At 34.1% G+C, this 16834-nt stretch overlaps 2 protein-coding genes across 2 annotated transcripts; one reads left to right on the top strand and one right to left on the bottom strand.

Moving 5' to 3' along the window:
• Window positions 1-2089: 2089 nt before the first annotated feature.
• Window positions 2090-4305, top strand: LOC101887424 (BLOC-1-related complex subunit 6). The gene is made up of 3 exons (XM_005190062.4): window positions 2090-2632; window positions 2694-3048; window positions 4035-4305. The coding sequence occupies exons 1-3, from the start codon at window positions 2188-2190 to the stop codon at window positions 4078-4080; spliced, it is 846 nt and encodes a 281-aa protein (XP_005190119.1). The 5' UTR covers window positions 2090-2187; the 3' UTR covers window positions 4081-4305.
• Window positions 4200-4967, bottom strand: LOC101887601 (peptidyl-prolyl cis-trans isomerase-like 1). The gene is made up of 2 exons (XM_005190063.4): window positions 4817-4967; window positions 4200-4756 (listed from the first exon to the last, which is right to left on the bottom strand). Exons 1-2 carry the CDS (start codon window positions 4903-4905, stop codon window positions 4309-4311), a joined length of 537 nt encoding a protein of 178 aa, XP_005190120.1. The 5' UTR covers window positions 4906-4967; the 3' UTR covers window positions 4200-4308.
• Between the last annotated feature and the right edge of the window lie 11867 nt (window positions 4968-16834).

The following is a 16834-nucleotide window of genomic DNA, read 5'->3' as shown; positions in this document are numbered from 1 at the left end:
GGCGATGTTGCAGTATATATGGAAATTTTCAGGAAAATCTATTCAGCGGTTTTCGAGTCCATAAATTACAAACAAACAAACAAACAAACAAACAAACAAACAAACATACAAACATTTTCCTCTTTTATAGATATAGATTTACAACAATAAATTCTGATTTTATTTTAAAACACATTGTACAGCTCGCCATTTGTCACGTCAGGCGAGTCTCTGTGTAGATGCGTGTGTGTGTATGTTGTATATGTGGATTTGGCAAACACACAATTTGGACGAGTTGGTCGAATAACACAGGAGAAATTCTTTGTTTTTTTTTTTTTTTCTTGTGTAAATATTCGAATTGCACGTAAATCTTTTTCAATACGCGACGAATTTACACATTATGATATTTTTACAGCGATCTGTTTCGATTTTTTACACTTAAATTCTTATTTTAAACTACTCTAAAATCTTTTGGAAATTTTGTCGTATTTTTTCCTACAATTAAACGCGTTCTGCGCGATGAAAGTTAGGGATACGTAGCTCGACTTTCAACTTATCGATTAATCGACTTTTGTGGCAAACAAAGGTGTTTTCTGCTGCATGAAGAGTTCAACAGTGCGACGGTGATGCTACATCAAGTAATAGTTCCGTTCGTTTTCTTTTATTCTATCACAAGTTGCTGAGCATGGTAAAAATAAGATGGTAAAGTCATGCAATCATATGTTTACAATTTTTTCAAAACTGACCATCTGACAACATCTCATTGTCAAAATGATTTTCATGACATAAATTCAAATTCAAAATAAAAATGTAAATTTTGAATTTGAAAATATGAAAACATGTTTTCTTTGCAAAACAAAAACAATTTTTGGCCGAAATGGATGTTTTTTTATTGTTCTCAAATCCGAAGAAGACCCTAAACGATGGTACCAACTATGCGACACTTATAATTTTTTTTGGACAGGCATCGTAAAATTTTTCAAATCAAGCTGCATCCCATACGTTCTGGGATGTGCAAAATTCGAAAAGAATAGGATGATTATGTTGCATTTATAAGGTTTATGAGAATACACAATTTTCACCCGCAATTTACATACTAACGGAAAGCGTCACTGAGTACAGCAGTAATACTAGGGAACACTCTAGAGCCGAAAATGTTTCCGTATAGGAGTTCTTTATGTGGCATTTCCACTACACTTGATTCGCTCTCTTTTCGTTGTTTGACCCTTAACTATGAAAAAACTACCTAATTCTTCACATTGTTCAAATTAAAACACTCTCAGAACAACGAAAAAATATGTCCCATCCGTAACAAATGAGAGACTTTATCGAAAAAATAAATTTTGACATTTATATTAAAATAGAAAAATTTAATTTTAATAATTTTAAAAAATTTTGGGAAGACTGAAAATTATGGATGAAAACTACAATGTTGAATGGCGTATTTACATTCTCTCCCATTCGAGGTATGCATTTTGTCCACGAGTTGAAATTTCCACAGAAAACTGCAAACAAAAGATGCAACATTTTGAAAATGTTTGTATCGACAGAAAAAAATGTTTGTCAAGTGTCTCTCCAGCAGAATTTAAAAGTAGAAAAATACAAAATTTGTTCAAAATGTCAAAATTTACACAAAAAGTTGAAAACGTGAATGAAATTTGTAAACTTAATGACATAATAAATCTTTGGTAGAAAAACAATAATTTCTTCTATTCATATTGTATTTTCGTATAAATTCACATTAAAATCAACAAACAAAATTTTTGAGTAAGGGAATTATTTTACTATGCATTACGAATATCTAGTTTTGCAATTTTTTCAATATCATAGAGGGAAAACCGATTATCGTAGTAAACATTTTTACATTTTTGCTGTTCTGGAACATAACAAATATTTTTTGGAAATTTTATTGCATTCTATTTTGGTTGTCCACTTATACCAATAAATACAGTGTTTAAGTTCGTCAATTATTTTAAGAATATTTTGTTTTTATTTCAGAGTATTGGCAGATGTCGGGCACACTTCGAAAAAATTTATAATCTCTGCATCTACCTATATTCTTCTACCATGGCGCAGACATTTCATCCGACAATATCGGTAGGAAAACTTTCATGCGATATCTACCCTTTTAAAAGTATCGAAACTATCGATATTGAATTCTTTTTCTTACCACCTCTAGAAAAAAACTTGAAAACAAAACTTTTGATAATGGCTAGAAGAGTCCAGGATATACCCATAAGACCCAGGTATGGTTTACCAGATGATGCTGATGGAGGTGAATTGACATCGGAAACTGGAAAAACTCGTAAAACATCTACATCCAATTCGGACATGTCTTCGTATAAGGAAATTCCATTCTTAGCCCAGTATGCAGGACCAGTACCAGATAGTGTATTAAATGATTTGACACCAACCGCCACAAATCCAGCACGGGATGATGAAAGCGTGGAAGATGAGGATGACGATGAAGAAAACTCTAAAAGTAGTTCATACGATAACAGCAACAAAACACCTAAACGACCACAAAGCCTTTTAAGTGATGCAATACCTTACGAATTAGAAGGAACAGAAAACTCAGAAGGACAGATGCGACATTTTGTTGCCGAGAATCTGGAAGAAAAGTTGCGTTTAGCAAGTCCACAGGCTGGGGAAGGTATGCTATTATAGCAGTTTTGCATCGTTCAGTTCTGTAATCTTTAAATTTTACTTCGCAGAATCACATCATAGTACACCGTGTGCATCTATTGCTGGTAATGTCGGGGTTGGTGGTATGACAAAACAGTTTTTTCAAACACCTATTATACCTCAAATCGATGCCAATGTTCTCAATGATATCGAAATTGAGGCCCAGTATTTAGCAGCCTCAGTAGATAACTTAACGGAAAATTTGTGTAATTTGCTGCATTCAATATCATCCATTACGGCAGATAATGTGGAAGTACATAAAAACGCAGTAAATAAGCTAACGGATAGTATGGACGCTAACATCAAGTGTATGTACACAATTATGGCAAAGACAGAAGAAATTTCAAAATCTATGCAGCCTACTGAGCAACTTGGCGGACGCATGTAAGTTCCGTATAGTATACAAATTTATATTTAATAGTAGTACAAAAGAAAATAGATCTTTACCCAGTAGGTGATTTTGAAGAATGTTGTTGTTGTACCAGCTCATACATATGTGTCCGTTCGGTTTCCATTTTTCTGACTCCATTCAATCAGGTTCTGCCTCTAAGTGCAGTCTCAAAAAGGATGCATCTTGTATGGGTTGTGTCCATAACGAGACTGGGCAGATGTTCTGCACGTCGCTGCTAATCCGGGCCCAGTAGAATTTAGGCGGCTGCACCATCCGGATCGTAATTGAGCCAAAACTACTCGGGTTTGTCGGGGTAGCTCTCGTTCTTCAGCTGCGACGGGAGGGGATGGTCTCCTAGCACAGTATCCACTCTATATCCTTCAATGGCTTCGGAGACCGCATTAGAGTGAATACTATTCAGTCCCGCTTGATAGAATGTAAAATTGTTTTCTGAGATATTTTTAAATCCATTGTATATACACAAATCAGAGATGGGAACCAGTTGTCAATGAAGATAAATGTGGCAAGGTAATCTACAGAAGAATGTATGGCAAGATATTAATTTTTAACTGAAGTTACCTTGATTTAACTATACCATGATTGGAATATAAAGGAAGCTAAATTTATTTAATGGGGATCTAAGAGCATTTCTTTCACATTCGAGTAATAAGACTTGCAGATTATTTTTTACGATCCACATTGTTCACGTAGTCTATTTCTTTATGTATATCATATATAATGCATTAGCAGGAGATTGCCTTGTATAATTTTACCACAGGCAGCGTAGGATATCACACCGAACAACAACAAAAAAATAAGGTGCAAAAAACACGCATCCGTTATAGGAAAAACCTTCATCGAAATTAGTTTGAATACACACATTTTATTTCTATGTATTTTATATTTTAACATTTTTATTTTTTACAATTTTACATTGAAACTTATACTTATCGCATTACTTGTTTTTTTTACTTTTCAGCCGCGAAATAAAGCGTCTTGTCGATATGTTGGATAACACCGTATAGAAGGAAACAAAAGACGAAATCTTAGATGATGACATCTTTGTAGCTCCATTATGCCCTCTAATTTAGTCGTACATTTTAATATTTAAGCAGAGTAATTTTTAAGTTATATCTATGTATAATTGGTTTACTAGTCATATATTCAAATGTATTAGAATAGTTATGTGTATATTTTTTTAAGTTACAAAAAATTAATAATTATAATAAAAATTCACGTTCACTACTGCACAGCTATATTTTCTCAACTTTTGCTTTTATAATTCGCACACTGTCTACCGGCCGGTCATTTTTGTCCGTTTCAACCATACCAATGCGTTTTACAACCTGCATTCCCGTGTACACCCTACCGAATATGGCATGCTTGCCATCTAGCCATTGTGTTGGCGCCAATGTGATGAAGAATTGTGAGCCATTCGTATCTGGGCCCGAATTTGCCATAGAAAGTATGCCGGCACCTGTGTGCTTCAAGTCTGGATGAATCTCATCGGCAAATTCGCCACCATAGATTGATGAACCGCCTCGGCCAGTGCCGGTGGGGTCGCCTCCTTGTATCATAAAATCACGAATGATCCGATGAAATACCACATTATTGTAATAACCACGTCTTGATAATTCGGCAAAATTCCTGCATGTATTAGGTGCGTGCTTCCAATACAATTCAATGGTTATTTCGCCCATTCTATGAATAAAAGAGGAATAGTTTTTATGATTTTTCTAAGGAATATTGTACATTACTTACGTAGTTTCCAATGTTACAAAGTTTGGCTGCCATGATTTATCAGGAATGCCCGATGCAGTCGCCAAAGAATTTCCAGTTGTGGCTAGCATTATGACTCTTCTTATAATAAACACTATAAACAATGCACATTCGGTGTAATTCACTGAAGGTTGATTCTACAATATATGTGCATTAGTGGTCACGTGTCGTATAACAGATACAGTACAGCTGAGTTCTCGTGACATCGAAATATTGTTCTCCCAAAAATTCATAAAGGAAATCGTTCGGCAACCCTACTTTTTAACATGTAAGTGACAGTCCATGGTATAATTATTACAAGGTAAAGGTGGGAATACATAAAGCGCTTAACTGGCTGGTTTTAGTCATCGGAAGGCTTCTTCGGAAATGAACGAAGGAGTCTAGGAAGAACCCAGCCGATGACTTAAGCCAGCCAAATATGCGCTTTATGTATTTCCACCCTTAGTGTGAGAATACATAAAACGCGTTTTTGACTGGCTTAAGTCATCGGCTGGCTTCTTTTTTTCCAGGTGCATCTCAGCATGTTTTGCAGTCACCATGGTGCGAAATCACATTTCATCGTTTTTCAAGAATTTGACTTGGTTATTCCCGTATTTTTCGATGTCATCACGTAGTTTTCACATATCTTTTATAATGGAACAATTTTAAAATGACAAATATACAACTGTTTATCATGGCCAAATAACTGAAGGTAGAACAAAGCTAACCCCTAAATACAATTTTTTTCTTTTTTTTTTTTTTTTGGTGCCCTTATTCTGTCCAAACATAAACAGATTTTGTGTATGTGTGTGTATTGTTGTGAATAAAAAAATACAATACAGGGTGAGATACAAACTGCTGGACAACGACTGTTTTCTCATCGGAGAAAACCAAATTCGGCAGTTCACCACTTTCGGCCAACGAAGCAACTCTTTAGCGCTTTTGAGTCTATTTTACGTAAGTTCTTGTGCTTTTTGGGATTTCAATGGCTTTACACCGAGCTCATTTTTCAATATTTGCCGAATGGATATTGCGATATGTTCAGCTCACGAGCCATTTTTCGGCCACTGCGACGAGGGTTTCGATGAAGTCGCTTCTTTACTCTTCGAACCATTTCTGCTGATGTTGCTGTTTTCGTCCGTCCACTTCCTTGACGTCGGCTTACGCTACCAGTATCACGGTAACGAGCGATGGTACGAGTCACAAAAAATTATTCACATTTAAATGCTGGAGTGCTCTAACGATAGCCACTTGTGGTTTTCCAGCCAAATATAAAGTAATCACACTATCACGCTTGAATTCAATCACGAATAACTTTTCTTCTGGAAAATTCTCAAAAGCATTTGGTTTTGTACGTTTGTAAACAATATAATGAGCTGTCGCTGGAATAATTATAACATATGTCGGCCGAGTGGCTTAAAAATGACAGTAGTCGGAAGATGGTAGCATTTTTTTCATCTTACCCTGTAATTTGAAATTATTTAAAATTCTTGCAAATGTAAATATTCGACGTAAATGGGTAACAAATTGTACAATTTTGTGATAAAACTGTATTGTCCTACAATTTTAGATTTAACCCTGAAGAATAACCCCGAAATTGTTTCGCGGGTTCTCCCGAATATAAAGATTTTGTAAAAAGCAAAACCAACTGTTGCATATTTAAAAGTCTATTTGACACTATAAGACTCCGTTACAGAGTTGTATCTTCCTAGTTTCCTTGAAGTTGAGCAACCTTTCTAATTGAGCCATGCTGTTTATGATATTTTGAACCTTTTAGAAATATGTACGATATCTGCTGATTCGAATTTTTTCGAGAATAAACGGTGTAAGAGGGCGAGAAAAGAATGCGACCGCTTCGCTTGGGTGTAGATTCAATTCTCGATCCGGCTCGAAATGATTAATCTAAATAGAACTAGGTTCAACGCAAATAGTAGAGAAAGAAAGTGTAGCTTGTGCAACCTTAATCAAGACGAAACTATATTGCATTTCTTGGGAGAATGTCCGGTTCTGAAAGGGTTCCGAATACGCTGTTTTGAATCAACCTTTGAAAAACTTTCTAAGATGTGAAAGAAGCCATTGGCACTACCGTGAACATAGTTTCGATCTACTCATCTGTACTTTGAAAGTGCATAAAGAGGCGAAGAATAATATCACTCAATGTACAAAACACACTCCCCGAGACGGAAAAATTCGTTTGAATCAAACTTAAACGCCAACACCAATAAACTGGCGTAAACCATCTCCGTTTGACTTAGAGCTTTGCAAAACAACTAAATATACAAATTTGCGTGTTTGTTGTACAGATGCAAATTGTGGCAGCCACATAACAATTGTACAAACACACGCGCAATTTCTTACATACTCATGTAAAAGAAAGAACGGAAACGGAACTTTCCGCTGAACACAAATAAATCACTGCCATTTTATGGTAATAATTTTACAAAACAATGTTGCATGTTATTCGTTAGCTTTCTTTTAGCAAAACAACGAAAACAATTATGGAGAGAGCAACAATGCTATGTACCATTTAAAATTTCCAAAGTTTCAGTTATAGAAGCAACAAAACATTAAAGCTGTCAGTAATGTTTGTTCTTGTGAAAATCCGCAACACAGAAAGCGTGTGGTGGCTGGGATGCTGGCACAAGGCCAGGAAAGCGAAAGAAAATATTTTGTTGCGTGAATTTGGAGTTTAGATTTAAGCGAAACATACATATTGCAACAAAGGCAGAAGGCATCTATTACAACGACAACACATACACTGGTGGCCAAAACTAAAGCAACTGAAATTACAAAGAGAATGAATGCCCTGTAACTTTTTTAAAAATTAAGAAAATGAGACAGTTTTTTTTTTAGTTTTAAATTAGGCACTTGATTCACTTTTTAAAAACTTAAAACAAAAAACCAAAATTCATTTTTATATAAAAATTAATGTATGGTAAAGTCAATTAACCCGATTTTGGCTTGGACAAAACAAAAGCAACCCCGTTGAACATTCATATGATCGCTGAAGTTTCAGTTGTTTTTACTATTATATTTATCGTTTTTTGCTTCCGTCAACAATTTCGCTTGTCATAATTCATTTTTGAGAAGTTTTTTACAACAGCACCTGTTTGGTTTCACTTTTTTAAGCACTGCCCAAAAAAGTTTAAAAATGGCTAGAAGCAAATACAGTACATGAATAAAACAGAAAATTAACAGTGACTTTGAAAACAAGCTATCGTAGAAAATGATTTCCGAGAAATATTTCATAAATATTCCTGTGATTTCTCGTATACAAAGTCGATTTTATGAAACTGTATTGATCCAGTTTCATAACAGTCTACAGTGGTTTCTATTTACCTGCATCAACATTAGCTGCGCATTGGCCTTTGCAGACCAAAAAACTTTTTTTATGTCATTTTTTTCTGAATCCCTTTATTTGAATTGTATTTAAGTGCCCAATCGATAGCTGCACATTGGACATTCCTGCCTCGAAAATTTGGTAATTTTTTTTTAATTTGGTTACAAAAGTTGTATTTATCTGCACAAGAAAATTTTTTGCAAACTCAAAAAAGACACTAAAAACTACCACTTCGTTTTTGTTTTTGTATTCACAAAAACAATAACAACACAAGAAAAGAGCATGCATTAAAAACATATTCTCGCTTCCTCTCCCACACTAAAAGATGATTAATACATATGTTGTGAATTTGTCTCTCTGAGTTTGTCTATCCATTGCTTAACTACTTTTGATGAGCTAAAAGAGAACACTCTTTTGTTTGAAGTTTCGATGACGCTAATGGTGAGCATCGCTTGCCTAGACAATTCATGAGAAAACTTACTTTGTGTTGTTGAATAAAGTGGTGTTTCCTTGAAATTAGTTTCAATTGTTGTGTTTAATATAATTAAACCACTTAATAAATGTATTATAAACTTTAAAAGATTCCCCATTGATTTTGGCTGGCTATTACACGTACGTAAGTAAAATAAATATTGCTGCTTTGTTGTGCACGAATAGAAAATAAAGATACCTGCACTTTTTGTGCACTTAAGTAAAATTAAAGATACCTGCTTCATTGTGCAGATAAATGAAATGAAGCTACCTGCATTTTGGGCATTGCTGCACAAGATGTCGTGCAATTTTTGATTGTGCAGGTAAGCAAAAAATACTGTATAAAGGATGAAGGCCGTGAAAAATTTCTGCCTGTACTGATCAACAAATTGTGAGAAAAATAAAAAAAACAAACATTTAAGAGTTCAACTGAATCGGTGAGAGAGCTTTCATTGGATATAAGCTCGAGATCAGTGCGTAGACGAGTAGTGGCAGCTGGTCTGTGTGCCCGTAAGTTATCAAAAAAGCCATTTATATTTGAAAAAAAAAAACAGAAAGCCAGGATGGCTTTCGGAAACGATAATATTAATTGGAATTCAGCTCAATGGAAAAACATTTTGTTGTGAGATGAGTCTACGTTTAATATTAAAAGCTTAGACATAAAAAATTATGGTGAAAAAAAAAAAAAAAAAAAAAAAAAGAAAGACTCATGCCGCATTGTTGCAAGGGTGAAGTAAAGCATGAGGTAGTGTCAAAAATGGTTTGGCGCTATTTTTCTTTCTATGAACTTGGGCCTATCCATGAAATAAATGAAGTTATGGATCGGTTTGTTTACAAAGATGTGTTGGGCATCACGTTGTTCCCTTTCGCTGAGGAAAATATGCGGTTTATTTGGGTGTTACAGTATGACAATTATCCCAAACATGCCTCAAAACTTGACCAGGCAAAAATTGGGTCATTTTAGTTTCCCATATATTATTTTTCATTCAATTACAAGGTAGGGAAAAATAATAAAATTTTGAAAAACGCAACTTTGAAGGTAGATTCTTGTAACTTGCTCTACCTTCGAAATTATTATACCATATACCATTGAAAAAATTTGTATTCCCACATAATATAGAAGACTCGTTGAGTCCATGATTCCGGATTCCCCGTGAATATGATATTGAGCTCCGTCCAACTAAAACCTTTGTCTATAAGCTCAGCAAAAAAAACTCATTTTGATTATTATGTGCAAGTTGCAACTGTACAAAACAGAATACCAAAACTATATCCTAGGAAAGTAGAAACTTCGACGGGTCGAACTTTTTTTTTACCATGAACATAATTGAATTATAGCCTAATCGCTTGAAGTGGCTTAAATTCTTGGTTACTGTTACATGAGCGATATGCAGGAAGCTGTAAAACTATTGAATATGTTCTGGAAATTGCGACCCATTCAGTTAAAAAATGTAGTTAACTTATGGGAAAACTTCGTTAATTAATTAAATTGGAAGAATTAAGGAAGCCTAATTTCAAATAATAAAAATCAGTCAAAAAAGCGTTTTATGTATTCCCACATTAACCTTGAAAGTTATTGTACCATGGTTCCATTCAGGAAACTGACCGTCTTTCATTTTAATTTCATTAAAGTAATGTTGTCAAATTTATGATTGCGTAAGAGTGATTTAATTATACAAGAAAAGACATGTAAGTTCCGTCAATGTTGAATTTATTTAAGTTGGGAAATCATAATTTCCATATTCCTCGCGGGATTCTGGATGAGAGACATATATTTATATATAGCAAGTTGTAAAGAATTGCTAAGTTGTTTCGCAATTTATGACAGATAGTAGTAGTATTGAAAATTTTGTGCCTTTGTGGGTGAGGTGCCGGAAGGGGTTCGCACATATATAGCAACTTCACAACAGATCTTGAGATAGCAAAAATGTTTGTATGTGTGAAATTTCGAGAGAGTTGGATGCTTATTTCGCTTTCTTTGAGCGTTATGTTTTTCAAAATTTTGAACCCTATGTGGGGCAGGTAGCAAAAGAAATGATCCGATCTCTACCATCTTTATAACAGATCTTGTGTCGATGGAAATATTGAGATGTACCATGTCTGGAAAGGAATCGGATGTTGATTTTGCTTTTTATGAAGTTCATGGATATTCAAAATTTTGAGCGATTGTGGGGGAGGTTCTAGAAGGAGTGCACCGAAATATTCCGTCTTACTACCAGATCTTGGGTTAATAAAAATAGTGGGATGTGTGGAATTTGAAGAAAATCGGACACTTACATCATATTTTTTAAGAGTTATAATTATTCAAAATTTTGACCCTTTGTGGGAGAGGCACCTGATGGAGTGGACCAATACTATCCATTTCGGCACGAGTCCTAAAACTGACGCAAATATTAGGATTTGCAAAATTAGAGCAAAATTAGATTATTGCTTCCCTATCTGCGCAGAAAATATTTTTTTTGGAAATTTCGACCATTTGTGGGGGAGGTACCAGAAGGAGTGGAGTCTGTCTGTCTGGCTGGCTGGTGCGCACGATAACTCTCGAAGGGAGTATCCGATTTGGTCCAAACTTGTTACATCGTAATATTTTTGTCAAACTTAGATTGAGTTCGGAGATGGGCAATATCGGTCCACTCTTTCTGGTACCTTCCCACAAAAGATCGAAAATTACAAAAAATATATTTTTTGCCCAGAAAGCGAAATGATAATCCGTTTTTTCTCCGACTTTGCAAATCCTAATATTTGAGTAAGTGCTAGGTCAGGTGTGAAAATGGCCAATATCGGTCCATCAACTCTCATAAAATATGATGTAAGAGTCCGATTGTCTTCAAATTTCACACTTCCCAATATTTATATTAACTCCTTCTGGTATCTCCCCCACAAAGGGTCAACATTTTGAATATCCACGAAGCTCATAAATCGAAATAAGCATCCGATTCCATTTTGACTTGGTACATCTCAATATTTCCATCAACACAAGATCTTTTATAAATTTGAAGAGATCGGACTATGTCTTCTGGTACCTTCCCCACAGGGGGACAAAGTCTTGAGTAAATAAAACGATTATAAAATCCGAAATAAACATACGGTTCTCTTCATATTTCCCACATTCCATTAATTCTATTACTAAGTTCTGCTGTGAAGATGAAATATATCGGCCCACTCCTTCTGGTACCTCCCCTTCAAATGGTGAAAATTTTGAATACCCATGAAGTTCATAAAAAGCGAAATTGACATCCGATTCCATTCAAGACTTGTCCAAACCTGGCACGTCACAATATTTATATAATATTTATTTAGCTCCGATACGAAATAGCTAATATTGGCATATTCCTTTAGAACCAACTGCATAAAGCGTAAAATATTTGAATAATCATAATAGAAGTCAAAATATTTTTAAGTAATCGAACATTGGCTGAGTGTATACATCTGTCGGCAAAACCGACCGATACTTTTTAACTTGTAATTTTTCAAAATATTTTGAGGTATTTATTAGACTTTCTTTTACTCTTTTGTGTGTGTTCGTAAAAAAGATTTTCTGACAACTTATACCCAGTCGGAGTGTACCAAAACACACAAGATTAACACACAGTATCAAATAAACCCAGTGGGTTAATCTGCCACAGTATAAACTATGGTAGAAGAATATAGACAGTCGCATCGACACAGCTGCTGGGACAATAAACTGTCAAACCAATTTTGGAATTGAAATTTTTGAATGAAAAATTAATCAAATTTGTAAAAATTGTTGAAAATTGCATATTATAATAACCTCCAATTGGCGTGATATATGAGAAAACATATACAAATCTACTTATTTTTGAAGAAACTTTTAAAAATTATGGTGATTAATTAATTATCAAGGATACAAATATGTATGTAAATTTGTATGTGGACAAAAACCCCACTCATGTGTCCATTAGATGAAGGAAACCTTTCAATTATGAGATGGGCTACCTATCAATATTATCGGCTATCTATGCTACAAATGGACCATAATTGGACTATGCTACAAATAGATCATCATTCTGTCAATATTTGTTTGCGTTCCACTTTCTTCTGACTGTATGTTAATTTTCGCCTTCTTTATTTCACGTAGGTCTTCATGTTTTCTTTTCTTTTACGAAAAAATCAAATACTGTTTGACGTTTTTGTTTTAATTTGTTTTTAGTCTGACACCAACGGTCACTGCAGGTGGACGTTGTTAGGACTTAAGTAATAGACTGTAGTTTTAATACAACATCTAAGAGACAAAGACTAAAACTAAGACATAAAGTAAATCTAAACTTTTCTGAACTTTTATGAGTTTGTAGAGACATTAACAAACTATTTGAAAACATTAACTTAAATGACATTCACAAGATTATCTCCTTCGAGCTGAATTGTATCCTTTCAATAGAAAAAGACAAAACCAAAACGCAGACTTCGCCTAGCTCACAACTACAACTGAAAGCATCCGGTAAAAAGAAAAAGTTCGTCAAGTGAAAGTAACAACTTCAAATGCAAAATAAGCTAAAGCTATATGGTTGCCGACTTCTGTTCGATTTCTAGAGTTGCTGGGATAGTATGGTATTGAATTGTGTGTATATGTAAAATTGAATCAATGTAATCTCACTTCGAATAATAATAAAGCCATCTGTATTTTCTATAATTTACCCATGCTAGAACTAAGAAGGTAATGTCATGTAATCATATGTTTACAATTTTGCTGTGTCGATGCGACTATCTGTATTCTTCTACTATGGTGGAGACGTTATTTTAAACTGTCAAAACAGCTGTCAGACAAGAGAGTGATTCACATTTTTTATGCCTGAAGTAGGATAAAATTGGCTTTTAGAGGATGTTTGTTTATGTATACATACAGTACTAAACGATGAATCCAGGGGCTGGATTCTTGTTCTATGAAAATATGAAATGAATAATATTTTCTCTATATTTTTTTTTCATTTCACATTTTTTCCCTTTATAAAAGTTTTCATTTCACATTTTCATAGAACAAGAATTGAGCCTTAGGAGTGACAGAAGTCGGGTACACTCAGTAAAAATATAATCAGGTGGTAGCTCATTCGATATCGGAAAAATTTCGATCGAAATTAATTTCTGTGTGCTCTATCTGAGCACAGAGAGTATTTTGATAGAAACAACAAATGTTGAACTTTAAAATTCGAATAATAAATTAAATCAAGGTGGAATTGACATGTTGAAATTCCCAGCTGATTTCATTTGTATTGTCAAAATGCATGCTATTGTGAATTGAACCTATGAAAACGCATACCATTTTTTCAATATGAGGGGTTTGCAATTACAATCATAGTTATGTGCATGGTACAATGATATCAAGGTAGGGCAATGATACCATATGATTTCAATTTTTTTATTTTCTTGGCTTAATATGTCATCTTTATTTGTTTATGTATGTGTTTTCTTTTCAATAACAAAAAATTGTTCAGAAAATATTCAAATTCGGGTGTTTTCAAAATGTTTATTTCAACGTATGCATCTACAAAATCTAGAGTTTTTGTAGCGAAATAATCCTTTAGAGATATATAGTACATGATTTTGAAAAGAAGTGTTGACATTTCATTCAGTTATCGCGTTTTTCAATCATTTATTCAAAATAAAAGCAAAAGTTGTTTGATTTTTTATTGTTTTGATACTAATTCTGACATTACAAGCCAAACAGGTAAACCTCTATACTTGCAATTTTTTCAAAGTTGACCTACCTTCTCTTCATTGTACCATGGCGTATACGTCAAATAATATCCACTGGATTTATGAATACGATTGCCGTGGCGTATACGCTATGGTATTGACATTTAAAATCGAGTGCATTTAATAGTCCAAATGCCCTCTTGCTGATGTTAAATCAAAGGCCAATTAAACAGATCGTGTAGGTCACAGTGAAAAATACCACAGAGATATGCCATGAACCAGACACCGTATTATGATTAAAATACTCTCATTCCATGGTATAAGAATACAGATAGTCGCATCCACACATCTGCTGGGACAATGAACTGTCAAATCAATTTTTGGAATTGAAAAATTTGAATGAAAAATTATTTAAATTTGTAAAACTTTTTAAAAGATGCATAGCATAACAATTAAGCAAAGCCTATAGTCGTGTGGTGCCGACCATGTGATACCCTACTACACTACAATATTTTGGAATTCGCCTTATGTCCATATCTATTTTTGAAGATTTCGATTTTGAAATAATGTCGTAAACCCTGCCCAGATGTTACCCTTAAGGAGAGAATACATCAAACGCTTTTTTGACTGCCTTAAGTCATCCGCTGGCTTCTTCAGAAAAGAACAAAGGAGAGTAGGGCCAAAATCGAACTAAGTCAACCTAAAACATCTTTGTTCTTCTAGGAAAAAACAAGTCGATGACTTAAGCCAGTCAATAAAGCGTTTTCTGTATTCTCACCTTTACGTTTTTGGCCGGGGGCATTTGCCCAATATTTACGCACGTCGTGTTGTTAGGTATTCAAAACTTTAGAAAATGTACAATTTAAAATTGTAAGTCAAATTGGAAAAAAACACGTGCAATACAAAATATGACAAAAAATTTTGCATTGACATATTTTTACGCGATAGATTTTATACTTTCCTGGCAAAACCCGTTCCGAATTAATGAGAATTGTGAATATCAGTCCAGCCGTTATTAACTTGTAAATGGAATAACTAAAATCATTTTTATTACATATAGATTGTACCTACTGTAATCACTGTAATGGTAAGAACTGGCCTTTTAATGTATTTGAGATTTCGCCGGGATTAAAACAATTCGCGGTTTAGTGGAAATTTTCGTATTTTTGACATAAAAGTTATGGTTTATTTTACCCGCTAAATGTTGTCCGTAGTCCACCAAAATAGGCGGGCTTCTAAGCTTTAATTTTATGAAAAATTCCGCGTCGATTGGTTTATAATTGTGGCCTGCAGATTATGGTAATATAAGAAAACATATAAAAATCTAAAAAAAAAGATATATCAATGTTCTCATGCGTTGAAGCATCTACCTACATATATACTATTATGTCTCATTCTGTTAAATTTTTATTTACACAATGATAGTTAACATTTTTTGCTTTTGGCACATCATCACAAAAAGGAACAAAATCAAATAAAAGTGGCGACATCAACATTATCGCCTTCATCTCCAAAGAAAAAAAACTACTCTTGCTGTGCAATAGCAACAATGGCACCAGAGGATATCCTGGAACAATGTTTTAAAATATTTTCCTGCGCAATTAGTAGTAAAGGAATCCGGGCAGTAGATTACATTTTTCTCCATGAATTTCAATTCTCATCTTTTTGGGTGGCGGTTTTCATTTAAATTGAAATGCTTCCGTCAGAAGGATGTAAAACAATCTCATTGGTGCAAGTGCATTCAGTTTGGAAATGAAAAAATGTACTAAAAATCGTACAACACAGGCGGTAGCAACTCACTTTTTGTTGGTAGTCCAGTCCATAAAATTTAAGCTTTCCCATATTTTATGGGCCTTCTCCTGCAGCCGCACCATATATCAAAAAACTTGTCATAAATATTGAGTGCGAAATGAATTGAATTGGAGAGTGTGAACGAAAAGGATGTGGCTTTGTGGCATTTATGCTTGGCGTATGTGTGTGCGTAAACATTTCCAAAAAAAATGAAAACGCTATTTTTATTTATTTTGAGTGAATCAATAGTAATCCATGCTGATTGCCTGCTGTACTGAAATTGAAAGATGCATCGTTTGCAAACTTTTAATTTTGAGAGAAACATAACACAGTGCATCACTAAAAACGGAAGCAACTTTAAGTTGACAATTTATTTTTAAATAAACATGATGCCCTTATTATAGGACCCTCCATCAAAATTAGCTGATTATCAACTTGAATAAAATCTCAAATCAAAACAAGGAGTAGTATATAAATAAACAAATTTTGACATGTTAACCCTAAAAGGAGTTACCAAATTTAAGATTTTCTAAGCTATGGACCTTCAAAGTTTCTCCAAATATTTGCCTTTGTTTCATTACCAATGCAATATGAGTACAAACGTGGTACAATAAGAAGGCAGAAGAGCTTTGTAAAACTACAGCAAGCAGCCAATTTATATTTTTTTTTGTTAAACAACCAACCATGGTAGAATTAAGAAGGTTATCATATGTTTACAGTGTTTTCAAAACTATTCATTCTTTTTATGCCAATGACATTCACACGAA

This window comes from Musca domestica, unplaced genomic scaffold, assembly GCF_030504385.1.
Source record: "Musca domestica strain aabys unplaced genomic scaffold, Musca_domestica.polishedcontigs.V.1.1 9, whole genome shotgun sequence".
NCBI lineage: Eukaryota > Metazoa > Arthropoda > Insecta > Diptera > Muscidae > Musca > Musca domestica.
The sequence above is the reverse complement of the archived record's forward strand: the minus strand, read 5'-3'. Positions and strand labels throughout refer to the sequence as shown.